The 18,678-nt window shown below is 49.6% G+C and overlaps 1 protein-coding gene across 1 annotated transcript in view; it reads left to right on the forward strand.

Annotated features, from left to right (window-relative positions):
• The window catches only part of LOC102187582 (cytochrome P450 4F22), a 36,472-nt gene extending 27,566 nt beyond the window's left edge, over positions 1–8,906 (forward strand). Inside the window, exons 7-13 of the mRNA XM_018051317.1 lie at positions 570–837; positions 3,155–3,221; positions 3,333–3,462; positions 4,708–4,841; positions 5,749–5,813; positions 7,157–7,239; positions 7,817–8,906. Coding sequence (XP_017906806.1) covers positions 570–837; positions 3,155–3,221; positions 3,333–3,462; positions 4,708–4,841; positions 5,749–5,813; positions 7,157–7,239; positions 7,817–7,994 — 925 coding nt within the window. The 3' untranslated portion in view covers positions 7,995–8,906. The remainder of the gene's footprint in view (positions 1–569; positions 838–3,154; positions 3,222–3,332; positions 3,463–4,707; positions 4,842–5,748; positions 5,814–7,156; positions 7,240–7,816) is intronic.

Consider the following 18,678-nt stretch of genomic DNA (forward strand, 5'->3'; position numbering starts at 1 on the left):
GGTTAAGAGTCCACCTGCCAATGCAAGGGTTCAATCTCTGGTCTGGAAATTAAGACCCCACAGGCCTTGCAGCAACAAAGCCTCTGTGCTACAACTGCTGAGCCGGTGGGCCTAGAGCCTGTTCTGTGTATCAGGAGAAGCCACTACAGTGAGAAGCCTGTGCACTTCAATGAAGAGCAGCTCCCTGCTTGTCACGATTAGAGAAAGTCTGCACGCAGCGCTTAAGACCTAGTGCAGCCAAAACAAACAAGGAAATGAGAAAGTAGAGTTAATTCAGGGCTGCTCTTTGTCACCTGGGGGCTTCCCAGATGACTCAGTGGTAAAGAACCCGCCTGCCCATGCAGGAGACTTGGGTTTGACCCCTGAGTTGGGAAGATCCCCCAGAGAAGGAAATGGCAACCCACTCCAGTATTCTTGCCTAGAGAATCCCATGCACAGATGAGCCATGGGGTCACAAAAAGTCAGACACAACTTAGTAACTAAACAACAACAACAGCTCTGTCACCTGCCTATTGAGAGAGGAAGCTTGTCTTGGGGCCTATGCTCACGTCCTTTTTTCTCCCTGGCAGGAAGATGAGCGATTACATCTCGGCCATCATTGAACTGAGTGCCCTGGTGGTCCGGCGCCAGTATCGTCTGCATCACTACCTCGATTTCATCTACTACTGCACGGCTGATGGACGGCGCTTCCGGCAGGCCTGCAACACCGTGCATGGTTTCACCACAGAGGTCATCCAGGAGCGGCGGCGGGCGCTACGCCAACAGGGGGCTGAGGCCTGGTTTAAGGCCAAGCAGGGCAAGACCTTGGACTTCATTGATGTGCTGCTCCTGGCCAAGGTGAGACGGGACCCTGGAGGGTGGAGTCCTGCCTGGGACAGCTTCCTCCTGAGTTGCCACAACTGTGGAAAATCCGAACTAAGGTGGATCTCAGGAGGCATTAGTGGTAAAGCACCTGCCTGCAGTGCAGGAAATGCAAGCGACACGGGATCGATTCCTGAGTCAGGAAGATCCCCTGGAGAAGGAAATGGCAGCTCCCTCCAGTATTCTTTCCTGGGCCCTCCCATGGACAGAGGCGCCTGACAGCTGTAGTCCATGGGGTTGCAAAGAGTCGGCTGTGACTGAGTGCACACACAGAATGTGGATCTAGAATGCAAGCAGATGTAGAACACGTGAGACTGTATTCATTTGCTGGATCTGCAGTGGGGTTTCCCAGGTGGTGCGGAGGTAAAGAATCCACCTGCCAGTGCAGAAGATGCAAGAGACGCGGGTTTGATCCCTGGGTTGGGAAGATCCCTTGGAGAAGGGAATATATACTCTCTCCAGTATTCTTGCCTGGAAAATTCCATGGACAGAGGAGGCTGGTGGGCTACAGTCCACAGGGCTGCAAAGAGTTGGACATGACTGAGCAACTGAGCACAGATTTGCCATTAAACAAAGCACCATGACACTGGGTGGTTTATTTATTTGCTTATTTTTTTGGCTGATCTTGGTTGCTGTGTGCAGGCTTTCTCTAGTTGCAGCGAGTAGGGGCTGCTCTTCATTGCCACGCGCAGGCTTCTCATTGCGGTGGCTTCTCTTGCTACAGAGCACGGACTCTAAGGGGAGGCCTTCAGTAGTTGCAGCACTTGGGCTCAGTAGTTTTGCTGCACGGGCTTAGTTGATCCAGAGCATGTGGGGTCTTCCAGGAACAGGGACTGAATTGTCCCCTGAACTGGCAGGTAGATTCGTATGCAATGAACCACCAGGGAAGTCCCAGTACTGGGAGGTTAAAGGGCAGAAATCAGTCTTCTCAGTCTGGAGGTTAGAGCTCTGAGATCACAGTGATGGCAGCGCTGGTTTCTCCCGAGGCCCGTCTCCTCGGCTTGCAGCTGGCTGTCCTCACCTGTGTCTTCATGGCCTCGCCTCTGTACGAGTCTGTCCTCATCTCCTCTTCTCATAAGGACACCGGTCACACTGGATTAAGGCCCACTCTAATGACCTCACTGTAACTTAATTACCTCTGCAAAAGCCTTATCTCCAGATAAGGTCACATTTTGGGGTTAGGATTTTAACTCATGGGTTCTGGGGTTGGGTAGGGGAGGGGCACAATTCGGCCCACGGCACTAACAAAGATGAAATACAAGATCTTGAAGAAATATGACAGTTGCAGAGATGGGTGGTCACCTGTTTGTGATGCTTCTGTGGAGTTTCTGAGCAGTGCCTGGCTTTTGGATTCAGACGGTCCTGGATGCTAGTTCCAGCTCTACCACTTCATACATATTTGACCTTAGTTTTCCCTCTGAGCCTCAGTTTCCTCATTTACAACATGACGATCATAAGATCTGATCATGAGATTTTGTCAGGCCTCTGGCAAGAGGCTTGGTGATAGGAACTGCCAAAGAAATGCAGACTCTCTTCTTCCTCTCACCTTTGGCTCTCTTTCCCTCTTTCTTGGACAAGTTGCATACCTCTGTCTGCTTGGGCTTCCCTTGATGGTCAGATGGTAAAGAATCTGCCTACAATGCAGAAGACCTGGGTTCAATCCCTGGGTCAGGAAGATAGCCTGGAGAAGGGAATGGCAACCCACTCCATTATTTTTGCTTGGAAAATTCCATGGACAGAGGAGCCTGGCAGACTACAGTCCATGGGGTGGCAAAGAGTCAAGACATGACTGACTAACACACACACACACAACTACCTGGAATCCTTTCCCCTGCAGCTTGGCTTAACAGAAAGAGGTGGGTGTCTTTAAAAAATATATATTCATTTATTTGGCTGTGCTGGGTCTTAGTTGCAGCATGTGAGATCTTTTTAAAAATTTTATTTATTTATTTTTGGCTGTACTAGGTCTTTGTTGCTGCTTAGGCTTTCTCGAGCTGTAGCAACGAGGGGTTACTCTTTGTTTGGGTGTGTCGGCTTCTCATTGTGGTGGCATCTCTTGTTGCAGAGCATGGGCTCTAGGCGTGTGGGCTCAGTAGTTGTGGAACATAGGCTGAGCTGCTCCCCGGCATGTGGGATCTTCTGGGACCAGGGATTGAACCCGTGACACCTGCATTGGCAGGCATATTCTTAACCCCTGGGCCACAGGGACGTCCCAAGGGGCATGTCCTAGGAAGAACTCCTAGGCTGTGGCGGGTGAGACAAAATGAGCTGAGCAGTCTGTTGCCCATTCCAGGATGAAGATGGAAAGGAACTCTCAGACGAGGACATCCGAGCTGAGGCAGACACCTTCATGTTTGAGGGTGAGGATGTGGGGTGAGGCTGGGGAAGGATGGAAAAGGGCCCCATTGTCTGAGGACAGCATCTCTGCTACCTTCAGGCAGCCTCTAGCTAGGCTCCTCATCTGCCTGCAGGTCATGACACAACATCTAGTGGGCTGTCATGGGTACTGTTCAACTTGGCCAAGTATCCAGAGTACCAGGAGAAGTGCCGAGAGGAGATCCAGGAAGTCGTGAAAGGCCGGGAGCTGGAGGAACTGGAGTGGTCAGTCTTGGGTCCTGGGGATATTGGGGGCAGGTTGAGTTTAGAGCCTTGAGTATTCATCTCTCTACCACTTACAGTCTAACTAACCTTAGCCAAGTCACTTAAACTTCTTGAATTTAAGTTTCTTCAGCTGTAAAATGGGGATGAGAGTAATGCATAGGCATTCTTCATAGTGCAGGAATTCTTAGTTGGGAATGTTTTAGTCAGCAAAGGTTGCAATAATACTGTGTAACAAAGAGTTCCTAAGCTCAGTGGTTTGCAGCAAGCATTTTTTTATTGCTCTTGTCTGCACATATTTTTTGCTCTCATCTGCATATTTCTCTTATTGCTGCTGAGCTTCACTGAGTTGAATAGGTTTGTTCCCAAGATCAGGTTTGAATTCAGATCTGTCCTACATGTCTCCTCATTCTCCTTAGACCAGCAGCCATACTGGACATGATCCAGCATTATGCAGCATCAAACAACTAGAAAGTTCCTTTTGGTTCATTATCAGTCATTTGGATTAGGAACTCAGGGAGACACTTTCAGTTGATGCCATCTTACATTGATGCCATTTTACACCTTGCTAATCCTTGCTAATCTGCCTTGTTAAGGAAGGAAGAAGATGCCTCAGACTCTGAGAATTGGCAGGAGGTGGTATCTAGCCAGAATTCAACACCTCTCCTCTCTTTTCCCAGTGGTGTTTATATTTATGGATCTCTTTATACCAGGCATGCCATTTGCCCTTTGTGATAGCAGCATAAAATTTCTTTGAAAGACAACCTGTTAGTGTAAAGAAGACAATCTAGACCATGAACAATTATAATTAATCTAATGTTGGGCGCTGAAGTCCAAAGGAAAAAAAAATTAATGCAGTATAAGGAGATGATGTGTGGGTTTGTAAATACTGAAGTTGATCCATTCAGGCTGGTAAACTGTTGCTACTCCAGGTCGCTCTGTTTGTCCTGGCACATCCGCAGGGGTGCCCCCTGACCTCCACATAATTCATCAGTTAGAGAATTAATGCTGGGTTCAAAGACATCCAGCTAGAGCTGCTCTGATTGGTCAGGGGGCAGATATTTTTTCTGTTGAGGATTAGAGGTGTGTGCAGGGCATAACTGCAAATGCAAGTTGGGGGAAGTCTGAAATCCTGGACTGGTTTCCTGCAGTTGCTCCTAATAGCCTCTGCACGTGTGTGCGTGTCTCTAGGGGAGGGGGTGGCATCATGGCCTGGCCTCCAGTCACCCACTGTCCCACATTCCCCAGGGACGACCTGACCCAACTGCCCTTCACCACTATGTGCATCAAAGAGAGCCTCCGCCAGTTCCCACCTGTGACCCTGGTCTCCCGCCGCTGCACGGAGGACATCAAGCTCCCAGACGGACGCATCATCCCCAAAGGTGCCCCCTTTGTGTTCCCTGTTGCCTGCTTGCTCTATCGCTCGTGGGGGTCTGGCCATGCCTGCCCCAGGTGCGGTATCCTTGTAGGCAGTTTATAGCCTGTGGCTTCTGGGGGTGGTGAGGAGACCCAGTTGTGTGTGTGTATCGGGGAGGCAGAGGTGGGTGGACCCAAGCAGAAAGGAAGGAGTAGGTATGATGGCATGGGCTCCGTGACAGTGCAGGTAGAGAAGGGTTGGCTTCTTTCTGTTGCCAGATATCCCCTGGAGACCAGGTCCTGTCCTGGGTGAGGCTGGGCATGCAGGGACGCCTCATCCCCAGGTCCAGGCCTTGAGTACCAGCCAGTCTGGGGAAGACACAGCAGGGCATGGATGTTCCCAGTCACATGGGGTGAGGGATGGGCTACAGGGAGGGACAGGGACTGGAGCAGCCCCAGACAAGGAGCGATGACAGTATCTGGCATGGAATGCAGGGAGGGCTGCCTGGAAGAGGGAACATGAGAGGTGAGCCTTGGGAAATGGACGAGGGAACATGTTTATGGAGCAAGGCCTCAGAATACACATAGTGAAAGAAGTTGAATGTACAGTTGAGGCACTTGAACTTGATCCTCAGGATAGTAGGGAGCCACGGGAGGTATTTGAGCTGTGGCGGAGCAATGTCAGATGTGTGAGGAAGATCCCTGTGTGGCCAGGATGACAGCTAGGAAGAAGGCTATGGGGACCTCTAACGGAGAAGCAAGGCAGTGGATGGTGAAGCAAAAGCTTTTAAGGAAGGATGGGCAGGAAGGAGTGGCAGATGGCTTGTGGGAATTGTGTGGCTCTGGAGAGACCGGGGGGAGGGGGAGGTCTCCAGAGGAGGTCCTGGTTTCCCTCATTTCCACTGACCCCACTGACTCTCCCCTTCCCCACAGGAATTATCTGCCTGGTTAGCATCTATGGGACCCACTATAACCCTGAAGTGTGGCCTGACTCCAAGGTGAGCTCCTGCCCCAACCCTCCCTTCTCTCAGCTTCTTCCTCCTAAGACCTTGGTCAGCAAGGCCTCCCCTCTCCTCCTCCCCAGGGAGCCAGATGGTAGGGCTGAATGCAGGGCTTGAGTTCTTCTCCTCACCCACCATTCATTCCCCCATTCATTGTTAAGTCATTATATCTACAAATCTTTTTTTTTTTTTTTTAACTTTTTGACTGCACTGCGTGGCATGTGGGAGTTTCCTGATCAGGGACTGAAGCCATGCTGCCTGCAGTGGAAGTGTGGAGTCCTAACCACTGGACCGCCAGGGTTCAGTTCAGTCACTCAGTTGTGCCTGACTTTTTGTGACCTCATGGGCTGCAGCACACCAGTCTTCCCTGTCCATCACCAACTCCTGGAGCATACTCAAAACTCATGTCTACCCAGTCGGTGATGCCATTCAACCATCTCATCCTCTGTCATCCCCTTCTCCTCCTGCCTTCAATCTTTCTCAGCATCGGGGTCTTTTCTATGACTCAGCTCTTTGCATCAGGTGGCCACAGTGTTGGAGCTTCAGCATCAGTCCTTTGACTGAATATTCAGGATTAATTTCTTTTAGGATTGATTGGTTGGATCTCCTTGCAGTCCAAGGGACTCTCAAGAGTTTTCTCCAACACCACAGTTCAAAAGCATCAGTTCTTCAGTGCTCAGCTTTCTTTATGGTCCAAGTCTCATATCCATACATGACTACTGGAAAAACCATATCTTTGACTAGATGGACCTTTGTTGGTGAAGTAATATCTCTGCTTTTTAATAGCCTAGGTTGGTCATAGCTTTTCTTCCAAGGAGCAAGCACCTTTTAACCTCAAGGCTGCAGTCACCATCTGCAGTAATTTTGGAGTCCAAGACTACCAGGGAAACCCCAACATATCTTTATTGAGCATCTACTGTGTATGGGACACTGAGGGCCCTCTGGGGCACTCTGTCTTTGCTCTCACAGAGCAGACAGTGAAGTGAGGAGGAGGAAAATAAGCAAATAAATAAGATCATTTTGAACTGTGATACATACACAAAGGAAACAAAAACTGACCTGTGTTGGGGGACAGCAGTTTAGCTCACACAGTGAGGAAAGTCCTTACTAAAGAAGAGATGGGTGAGCTAAAACTGAAAATGTTCACACTTTAAAGTGTGAGGAGCAGGGAAACCTGTGTCCCATGTGGAGGAAGCTGCCAGTGCAAAGGTCCTGTGGTGGAAATGGAAAGGAGGCAGGTGTGGCTGGACCTCTTAGTCCAGCTGGTCTGGCCCCCAGGGGCTGAGGGAGGGAACCACACTGGGACAGCCAGAACTCACCCCCAATCTACTTCTGCCTAGGTGTACAACCCCTATCGCTTTGATCCAGACAACCCACAGCAGCGCTCCCCATTGGCTTACGTGCCCTTTTCTGCAGGACCAAGGTAACTTTTATTTCCCCCAATCCAAGTGAAGTGTAGGAGGAACATCAAGGCCCGTGGAAGGTCAGGGATGTGCCTGTTAGGAGCAGAAACCACTGGGGGTGTCCTGTCCACCAACCTGGTACCCTTTTCGTGCCCTCAATACATCAGGAAGCCCCCAAATCAGACCCTACGATGTCATCCAGGGTATCAGATATCTACTCTGTGCCAAGCCCTGGGTTCTGGGCTCATGAGCTCTTAATGGCTCTATGATGCCTTTGTCCGGGAGTTGAGGCTCCCAGTGTGTGTTAGTCGTTCAGTCATGTCCAACTCTCTGCGACCCCATGCACTGTAGCGCGCCAGGCTCCTCTGTTCATGGGATTCTCCAGGCAAGAATACTGGAGTAGGTTGCTATGCCCTCCTCCACGGGAACTTCCTAACCCAGGGATCGAACACAGGTCTCTCGCATTGCAGGCAGATTCTTTACCGTCTGAGCTACCCAGGAAACCCTGAGGCTCCAAGGGGGAGGTCATTTCACCCCATCCCAGGGACCCCGCTCACACAGCGGCTGAGCCTGAGCCCCCTGTCCTCCGTCCACCAGGAACTGCATCGGACAGAGCTTCGCCATGGCTGAGATGCGCGTGGCTGTGGCGCTGACGCTACTGCGCTTCCGCCTGAGCGTGGACCGAACGCGCAAGGTGCGGAGGAAGCCCGAGCTCATTCTGCGCACGGAGAATGGCATCTGGCTCAAGGTGGAGCCGCTGCCTCCGCGGGCCTGAAGGTCGGCGCGCCCCTGAAGGTCGGCGCGCCCCTGCGGATCCCGGGGGCCCAAGCCCCGCCCAGAGAGGCCTAGGTCCCGCCCCCGAGGGCCCAGGCCCCGCCCCCAAGAGCAGGAGGGCATAGACCACGCCCCCCGGAAGGCTCTGCTCCTGGAGGACCGTTAAGCAGCCTGATGGTGCAGGTCACACCCACTCAAGGCAAGGCTCCGCCTCTGGAGGGTCTGATCCCGCCCCTCGAGGTCGAGATCCCGCCCCCCCTGAGTGCCAGTTTCCGCCCTCTTGTTTGAGGGACCAGGATTGGCCACGTTCCCTCGGGCTCAGGCCCCGCCCCAGCATCTCTCGGATTCCGATGTTCAGGCCCCACCAACTGAACCTTCTGAGGACCAAGGTTAGATACCTCAGGCCTCTAGGCTACGAGCCCAGTCTACCTCAGATCTCGGCCGCTTTTAAATTGAAGACGTGGAAACTGGAACCTGAGATCAGAACCCTGACCATCACTTTCTTGAGGCCCCCAGCTCACATGGATGAACTCCCGAGGCTGCATTCCAGGGCCCAGGATGTTTGTTGTTGACTTGTAAGCCCAGACTCTCCCTCTCAAGCCCAGGATGTTTGCTGTAAACCCAGACTCTCCCTCTCAAGCCCAGGATGTTTGTTGTTGACTTGTATGCCCAGACTCTCCCTCTCAAGCCTCTTCCTTCTTCCCTTGCTCAAAACCCCTTAGGCGAGTGTCCTGAATTTTGTAGAATATAAGCAAAGGTGCAGACAGCTCCCATCACCCACTCCCTAGCCAGATCAGATCCTCACACCTGGATTCCAGCAAGGAAATGAGGGGTCCTGGACAGCCGGGAAGTTGTGGGCTAGGAGGCTGGGAAGACGTTTGTCCTCTGACATAAACTTGGGCTTTTTGGGACAGTTTGTGCATTTGTTTATTTCAACATGTGCGTGTGTGCTAAGTCTCTTCAGTGGTGTCCGACTCTTTGCGACGCTATGGACTGTAGCCCGCCAGGCTCCTCTGTCCATGGGATTCTCTGGACAAGAATAATGAGTGGATTGCCATGACCTCCTCCAAGGGGATCTTCCCAAACCAGGGGTCAAATCCCTTTTGTCCCCTGCATTGGCAGATGGGTTCTTTACCATTAGTGCCACCTGGGAAGCCCCTTATTTCAACATATTGCTTAGTAAGTGTCCAATGGCACTGGGCTGGGAGCACGACAGCAGGCAAATTCCTGCCCTCAGGAGGATGGGGGACATGTGTTGGACAAATAATTCCATGGGTAAATGTATTTGCAACCTGTGAGAAGTGCTGCAAAAGAGAGGCTTTGGTTCTGGGCAAGCATAGCAGGGGATGGAGGGTGGCTCAAGGAGAGCTACTCTGATGCTGAACCTGGAGTAGAAGTTGAGTGTTGAGGAGGGAGCGAAGTGCTTTCCAGGAAGCAGGAACAGCATCTGCAAATGTCCTGGGGTGAGAGAGTGTGGTGTGCTCATGGAATTCACAAAGGGACTAGGGTGGCTGGATCTGGGGAGTGGGGCTGGAATGGAGGAAGGGTGGGTTGTGTCACAGTACAGGTTTCATGCAGAGGGTGTGTGTGTGTGTGTGTGTGTGTTCTAAGTCGCTTCAGTTGTGTCTGACTCTTTGGAACCCCGTGGACTGTAGCCTGCCAGACTCCTCTGTCCATGGAATTCTCCAGGCAAGAGTACTGGAGCAGGTTGCCATTTCCTACTCCAGGGGAGCTTCCAGACCCAGGGACTGAACCCAAGTGCCTTGTGCCTCCTGCTCTGGCAGGCAGATTCTTTCCTACTGCACCGCCTCCTGTAGAGATGGGACGATGATAGTGACTGCAATGATCACGTTAATTCATCACATATTTTTCTGAGCATCTGCTGTGAGCCAGGGAGTGTTTGAGTCCTTGCATCACTGACATTCTGGTGCTGGTGGTAGTGGGGGAAACAGATGACAGATGATAAACAAGCAAATAAATAAGTAAATTCACACGGCCTTGGAGGTCACTGGATGGATTATCAATTTCACTGTGACACAAATCGGGAGCCATGGAGGGTTCTGAGCAAAAGAGGGACAAGATTTGTCTTACAGGGACTTCCCTGGTGGTCTAGTGGCTAAGACTACTCCATGCTCCTAATGCAGGGACATGGGTTTGATCCCTGGTCAGGGAACTAGATAGCACGTACCACAACTAAGAGTTCACAGGTGGCAACTAGCGATTCCGCATGGCACAAAACAGAAGTCTGAAGATTCCACGTGCTGCAACTAAGACCCGGAACAGCCAAATAAATAAACAAATATTAAAAAAATGTTATCTGACAGTCGTGGGTTACTATGTTGAATAGAGACTGTGGCGAGGATGGGATGAGGGAAATCAGATTGGTTGTGGGGGGTGGTGGGGTGGTGAGATGATGGTGGCTCTGCCCAAGATGGGGGCTGTAGAGGCGACTAGCGGCGGTTGGATTATGATGAGAAATGACTGTTTCATGATGGTCATACTGGCAGGTCTGCAGATAAATGGCATGTGAGGTTTGGGAGAATGGGCCAACACCAGGTTTGGGTCTGTGGTGGTTTAGTTGCCAAGTTGTGTCTGACTGTTTGCAACCCCATGCACTGTAGCTCGCCAGGCTCCTCTGTCCATGGAATTTTCCAGGCAAGAATACTGGAGTGGGTTGCCATTTCCTTCTCCAGGGGACCTTCCAGACCCAGGAATCGAACCCGGGTCTCCTGCATTGAAGGTGTATTCCTGCATTGCAGGTGGATTCTTTACCAACTGAGCTATAAGGGAAAACCAGGTTTGGGTCTGAGCACCTGGAAAGATGGAAATGCTACCAACTGAGACAGAGAATCCCAAATGGCGTGCTTTTTTCTGGGGGGGTGGGGAGAGCGGGGAAGTGGGAGGTGGTTTGAGATCAACATGTTTGTTTGGGCTGGAGTAGTTGGAGAAGTCAACCTGGCCAGTTGGGCAGATGGGTTCTTAATTTGGACGAGTCCAGGGCTGGTGACGTACATCTGGGGAGGCTCAGTGTTTAGATGTTTAGAAAGCCTCGGGGCCAGGAGGGATCCCTTGGTGTGTGTGTGTGCCTGTGTCTGCACCTCTACACACTGGCGAGCTTGTGAGGACACGAAGGAGGGGCTCAAGGACCAAGCCCTGGTGTCTCCAAATTAATAATGAGGTATAAATCGATTGAATACTTCTTGTGTGCCCTTCCCAGGTATTTTCATTTAATTCTCAAGGGTGCTGTTATTATCTCTTTTTGGGCTTCCTAGGTGGCTCAGGGGTAAGGAATCTGCCTGCCAAGTAGAAGGCAAGGGTTGGATCCCTGGGTCGGAAAGATTCCCCTAGAGGAGGAAACGGCAACCCACTCCAGTATTCTTGCCTGGGAAATTCCATGGACAGAGGAGCCTGGTGGGCTATAATCCATGGGGTCACAAAAGAGTCTCAGGCAATTTAGCAACTGCACACACGCACTGTCTCGTTTCACGGAGGTGGAAACTTGAGTTCCCCAGAATGAAGCGACTCACCCCGAATCATACAACGATGTCCTTGGGACCTTAGAGGGGGCCTGGAGTCGTTTTCTACCCTATGCTTCGGGCTCCTTGTCCTGGCGGGGTCTCTAGCCCCCTTTTCCCGGAAAGGAGTGTGCTAGGGAACGGGGTGGGGTTGGGGGCGTGGAGGAGCGGAGGCAAACCTGGGAAGCCGATCCTGGCGCGCCCTCAGGTGGCGTAAAGTGGGGTCGTCGCTCGGAATCCCGTGTCAGAGGCTACAGGCGGTCTAAGAGGGGAACTTGCGATTCCGGACCCTACAGGCACCACTCGGCTTTGATGATGCTCCGTCTTCCGCATCCTTGTTCAGGCTGAGGGTCTCCAGGAGCATACCATTCCCTAAATATCTCAACGGCATCTTTCGCGCCACCCTTTCCCTTGCCACCTTGTCCTCCACCGGCAAAAATAACTTGGCCTTGGGAGGCAAGAGATGTGGGTTCAAACCCCGGCTCTGTCCGCTCCTAGCGGTGGGCTTGGGCTCATGACTGTCCTTCTCTGCTGCTTCGTTCTCCCTGATCGTGTGGATTTTACAGGATCATCATCCTTGCAATTAATGCAGACTGACTTTCCGCTAAGGGCTGTGGGTGGTGAATGAAAGAGACAAGGAGGAGGGGAAAGAGACAAGGTCCCCGAGACGCAGGTGCACCCTTGCGCGTGATTCTTAAGGCCTGGTGCTGTCACTGCTGCTGCTGCTGAGTCGCTTCAGTCGTGTCCGACTCTGTGTGACTCCTAGACGGCAGCCCACCAGGCTCCCGTCCCTGGGATTCTCCAGGCAAGAACACCGGAGTGGGTTGCCATTTCCTTCTCCAATGCATGAAAGTGAAAAGTGAAAGGGAAGTCGCTTGGTCGTGTCCGACTCTTAGCGATCCCATGGACTGCAGCCTACCAGGCTCCTCTGTCCATGGGATTTTCCAGGCAAGAGTACTGGAGTGGGGTGCCATTGCCTTCTCCGGGGGTGCGGGGATGCTTTTAATTAAATCTTTCCTCTCCTGAGTGTGTCGGAGGCTCCCTCAGCTGGACGATTCGGGAACAACAGGCTCTAAAGCGTCTGGTCTCCACTAGTTTAACGTGTGAGCGTGAGTGCACGCGAGGTCGTCTGTGACTTGGTATGCTAGGGTGCATTTGAGTGAATATGCGACCATCCATGTGACTGTGTGCAAGTATGAGAGGGTGTGTACGTGTGTAAGAGTCAAAATGTGTGCACAGTGTGTGATTGCGTGCTGTGTGAGATGGTGGGTGCATGCATCCGTGTGTGTGCCTGTGTGTGGGTGGGTGTGTTGGGAAGAGCGAAGAGCAGAATTGCACTCACTGAATGACTGCAACTGTTCACAGCAGGCTGGGCTTATCGCAGGAGCTGCTGTTCAAACTTCCCTCAGGCAGGACATTCTGGAGAAATAATGCCTTTGGAAGCAGCCCTAAGTAAGGACTGGAGGGCGGGGGGGGGCGGGTACATGTTCTCTGCTCTCTCCCAAAGGGACTGAGCCCCAGGTACTCATAGAGTAAGTTTCCCTGATAAAGCATCCTTTACCTGCTGCCTTCTCTTCTTTGTCTCACTTCCCCATTGTCTTACTGGCATTTTCTAGAATCACCTCCCAAAGAAACAACTTACAGTCGAATTTTTATCTCAAGGTCACTTCCGAATAAGGTATTTTCACTTGAATCTTTACATCAGCGTTAAATTCTGGAGAACCCAAACTAAGACACATATATGGGTTTACTTCCCTAATTCTCATGCGAGTGTTATTTGCTCAGTTGTGTCCGACTCTTTGAGACCCCATGGACTGTAGCCCACCAGGCTCCTCTGTCCTTGGGATTCTCCAGGCAAGTATAGTGAAGTGGGTTGCCATTCCCTTCAACAGGGGATCTTCCTGATCCAGGAATGGAACCCGGATCTCCCTCACTGCAGGTGGAGTCTTTACCATCTGTAGACCTAATCTTACACCTCTTCTTACCAAGAAGGAGAAGGAAAATCAGTTGTTCAAGGTCACACAGCTGGAGAACAGGCAAAGGTGGGCACTCACCATGGGCTGTCTGACCCCAAGTCCAGGGCTTTCTCCCCTCTGGGAGTCTCCTCCTTGATAAGGGCTCAGGGAATAAATGGGGTGAGGCTTGTAAACAGCCGGTAGGTTACTGATGTGTGTGCTGGATGGACCCAAAGCTCTTGCCTTGTGCTCATGTCCACATTCTGTCATAAAATAAGAAGAATAATGGCAAACACCATGCTTGGTGCTGACTGTGTGTCAAGGAACATTGTTGGAGGCACTTTATTATTTATCTCCTCTCTGCTCTCTCTCCCCCTTCCTTTCTCTCCACGTATGACATGGGAAACATTTTCACTCTGTTCCTGCTCCCCAACCACCAGCCCCGCAGTGTGGTATGATTTCTTTTTCATTTTACAAAACTGCATATAAGAGCATTTGCAAGGCACACATTTGTGCACACAAACTATTTTTTCCATTTCTTTACCCTCCCCATGGAAAAGAAATGCAAAAAAATAGTTATGTGTGCACAAATGTGTGCCTTGCAAATGCTCTTATATGCAGTTTTGAAAAGAAATGCAAAAAAGCAAAATGGCTTTCTGAGAAGGCCTTACAAATAGCTGTGAAAAGAAGAGAAGCGAAAAGCAAAGGAGAAAAGGAAAGATATAAGCATCTGAATGCAGAGTTCCAAAGAATAGCAAGAAGAGATTAAAAAAACCACTTCTTCAGCGATCAGTGCAAAGAAATAGAGGAAACAACAGAATGGGAAAGACTAGAGATCTCTTCAAGAAAATTAGAGATACCAAGGGAACATTTCATGCAAAAATGGGCTCGATAAAGGACAGAAATTGTATGGACCTAACAGAAGCAGAAGATATGAAGAAGAGGTGGCAAGAATACACAGAAGAACTGTACAAAAAAGAGCTTCATGACCAAGATAATCATGATGGTGTGATCACTCACCTAGAGCCAAATATCCTGGAATGTGAAGTCAAGTGGGCCTTAGAAAGCATCACTACGAACAAAGCTAGTGGAGGTGATGGAATTCCAATTGAGCTATTTCAAATCCTGAAAGATGATGCTGTGAAAGTGCTGCACTCAATATGCCAGCAAATTTGGAAAACTCAGCAGTGGCCACAGGACTGGAAAAGGTCAGTTTTCACTCCAATCCCAAAGAAAGGCAATGCCAAAGAATGTTCAAACTACCGCACAATTGCACTCATCTCACATGCTAGTAAAGGAATGCTCAAAATTCTCCAAGCCAGACTTCAGCAATACGTGAACCGTGAACTCCCTGATGTTCAAGCTGGTTTTAGAAAACTCGAAGGAACCAGAGATCAAATTGCCAACATCCGCTGGATCATGGAAAAAGCAAGAGAGTTCCAGAAAACATCTATTTCTGCTTTATTGACTATGCCAAAGTCTTTGACTCTGTGGATCACAATAAACTGTGGAATATTCTGAAAGAGATGGGAATACCAGACCACCTGACCTGCCTCTTGAGAAACCTATATGCAGGTCAGGAAGCAACAGTGAGAACTGGACATGGAACAACAGACTGGTTCCAAATAGGAAAAGGAGTACGTCAAGGCTGTATATTGTCACCCTGCTTGTTTAACTTCTATCATGAGCAACGCTGGGCTGGAAGAAGCACAGGCTGGAATCAGGATTGCCAGGAGAAATGTCAACCTCAGATAGGCAGATGACATCCCCCTTATAGCAGAAAGTGAAGAGGAACTAAAAAGCCTCTTGATGAAAGTGAATGAGGAAAGTGAAAAAGTTCGCTTAAAGCTCAACATTGAGAAAACGAAGATCATGACATCTGGTCCCATCAGTTCATGGGAAATAGATGGGGAAACAGTGGAAACAGTGTCAGACTTTATTTTTTGGGGCTCCAAAATCACTGCAAATGGTGACTGCAGCCATGAAATTAAAAGACTCTACTCCTTGGAAGAAAAGTTATGACCAAGCTAGATGTTATATTCAAAAGCAGAGACATTACTTTGCCGACTAAGGTCCGTCTAGTCAAGGCTGTGGTTTTTCCTGTGGTCATGTATGGATGTGAGAGTTGGACTGTGAAGAAAGCTGAACGCCAAAGAATTGATACTTTTGAACTGTGGTGTTGGAGAAGACTCTTGAGAGTCCCTTGGACTGCAAGGAGATCCAACCAGTCCATTCTAAAGGAGATCAGTCCTGGGTGTTCTTTGGAAGGAATGATGCTAAAGCTGAAACTCCAGTACTTTGGCCACCTCATGCGAAGAGTTGACTCATTGGAAAAGACTCTGATGCTGGGAGGGATTGGGGGCAGGAGGAGAAGGGGACGACAGAGGATGAGATGGCTGGATGGCATCACTGACTCGAATGGACGTGAGTCTGAGTGAACTCCGGGAGTTGGTGATGGACAGGGAGGCCTGGCGTGCTGCGATTCACGGGGTCGCAAAGAGCTGGAGATGACTGAGCGACTGAAGTGAACTGAACTGAACTATTTTTTGAGGACTCTAAACATGTTAGGAAATATATCTGTTTGTTAACTTTTATTGTATAATAAACCTCCAGGAAGTTTAGTAATTTAAAATGATAAACTTTAGCTCCCTTGCAAACTTAAAAAAACATCTTCTCAGCAACACCTAGATAAGGGTTTAATAACTGGGTCCTATACTTTGACCATCTGATGCAAAGAGCTGACTCATTGGAAAAGACCCTGCTGTTGGGAAAGACTGAAGGCAGGAAGAGAAGAGGGTGGCAGAGGATGAGATGGTAGGATGGCATCACCGACTCAATGGACTTGAATCTGAACAAGCCCTGGGAGATGCTGAAGGACAGGGAACTAGCGTGCTGCAGTCCGCAGGGTCACAAAGAGTCAGACACGATTTAGTGACTGAATAACAACGACAACTGCCCTAGTCTAGCTGACGCACAAAATAAAATCATCATAATCTCTTAAGGGGAGGGATGGCAAAGAGTTTACTGCTAACTTTAATTTACTACTTGGGAAGTTAGAAGGGGACAAATGATCTCTTTTTTAGCATTACACTTCCCAAGGGGCATTTCTCCAAGCCTCCCTTCTGTGGCTTGGGGTGGTCCTTGGTGGTCAGGCTAGTTTTTGTGAACAATCATTATCCAGTAAGTAGACAGGGCAGATGATGATGATGAAGAAGAAGGAGGAGGAAGGGCAGGAGGAGGGATGTGGGGAGGAAGGAGACTATTCATGACTGTATTGCCAAAAATAATACGCCCTAGAGGCTTTTCCTCACTGTGTGTGTTCTCTGTACTTTTCCGAAGTTTTCCTCCAGGCTTTCTGGCTCCCAAGACAGTTTATTTGATCTGCTGCCACCTGGGCCAGAAATCTGGCAGCTCTGCCATCTGGTTCTCCCTACAGTGTGGCCTCAGGGACCTGTTGGTTTTTTCACCTCAAACCTGCGTCAGGGCTGGGAGTGTTGAGTCAGATTGCATCAGCTCCACTGTGGGTCTCCAGCATGGCTGGTTCTGGCTGCTTTGATTATCTTCAGTTCAGTTCAGTTGCTCAGTCGTGTCTGACTCTTTGCGACCCCATGAATCGCAGCACGCCAGGCCTCCCTGTCCATCACCAACTCCCGGAGTTCACTCAGACTCACGTCCATCGAGTCAGTGATGCCATCCAGCCATCTCATCCTCTGTTGTCCCCTTCTCCTCCTGCCCCAAATCCCTCCCAGCATCAGAGTCATTTCCAATGAGTCAACTCTTCGCATGAGGTGGCCAAAGTACTGGAGTTTCAGCTTTAGCATCATTTCTTCCAAAGAACACCCAGGACCGATCTCCTTTAGAATGGACTGGTTGGATCTCCTTGCAGTCCAAGGGACTCTCAAGAGTCTTCTCCAACACCACAGTTCAAAAGCATCAATTCTTCAGCATTCAGCCTTCTTCACAGTCCAACTCTCACATCCATACATGACTACTGGAAAAACCATAGCCTTGACTAGACAGACCTTAGTTGGCAAAGTAACGTCTCTGCTTTTGAATATGCTATCTAGGTTGGTCATAAATTTCCTTCCAAGGAGTAAGCGTCTTTTAATTCCATGGCTGCAGTCACTATCTGCAGTGATTTTGGAGCCCCCAAAAGAAAGTCTGACACTGTTTCTACTGTTTCCCCATCTATTTCCCATGAAGTGATGGGACCGGATGCCGTGATCTTCATTTTCTGAATGTTGAGCTTTAAGCCAACTTTTTCACTCTCCTCTTTCACTTTCATCAAGAGGCGTTTTAGTTCCTCTTCACTTTCTGCCATAAAGGTGGTGTCATCTGCATATCTCAGGTTATTGATATTTCTCCCAGCAATCTTGATTCCAGCCTGTGCTTCTTCCAGCCCAGCGTTTCTCATGATGTACTCTGCATAGAAGTTAAATAAGCAGGGTGACAATATACAGCCTTGATGTACTCCTTTTCCTATTTGGAACCAGTCTGTTGTTCCATGTCCAGTTCTCACTGTTGCTTCCTGACCTGCATATAGGTTTCTCAAGAGGCAGGTCAGGTGGTCTGGTATTCCCATCTCTTTCAGAATATTCCACAGTTTATTGTGATCCACACAGTCAAAGGCTATGGCATAGTCAATAAAGCAGAAATAGATGTTTTCTGGAACTCTCTTGCTTTTTCCATGATCCAGCGGATGTTGGCAATTTGATCTCTGGTTCCTCTGCTTTTTCTAAAACCAGCTTGAACATCAGGGAGTTCACGGTTCACGTATTGCTGAAGTCTGGCTTGGAGAATTTTGAGCATTCCTTTACTAGCATGTGAGATGAGTGCAATTGTGCGGTAGTTTGAACATTCTTTGGCATTGCCTTTCTTTGGGATTGGAGTGAAAACTGACCTTTTCCAGTCCTGTGGCCACTGCTGAGTTTTCCAAATTTGCTGGCATATTGAGTGCAGCACTTTCACAGCATCATCTTTCAGGATTTGAAATAGCTCAATTGGAATTCCATCACCTCCACTAGCTTTGTTCGTAGTGATGCTTTCTAAGGCCCACTTGACTTCACATTCCAGGATATTTGGCTCTAGGTGAGTGATCACACCATCATGATTATCTTGGTCATGAAGCTCTTTTTTGTACAGTTCTTCTGTGTATTCTTGCCACCTCTTCTTCATATCTTCTGCTTCTGTTAGGTCCATACAATTTCTGTCCTTT

This window comes from Capra hircus, chromosome 7, assembly GCF_001704415.2.
Source record: "Capra hircus breed San Clemente chromosome 7, ASM170441v1, whole genome shotgun sequence".
Classification (NCBI taxonomy): Eukaryota; Metazoa; Chordata; class Mammalia; order Artiodactyla; family Bovidae; genus Capra; species Capra hircus.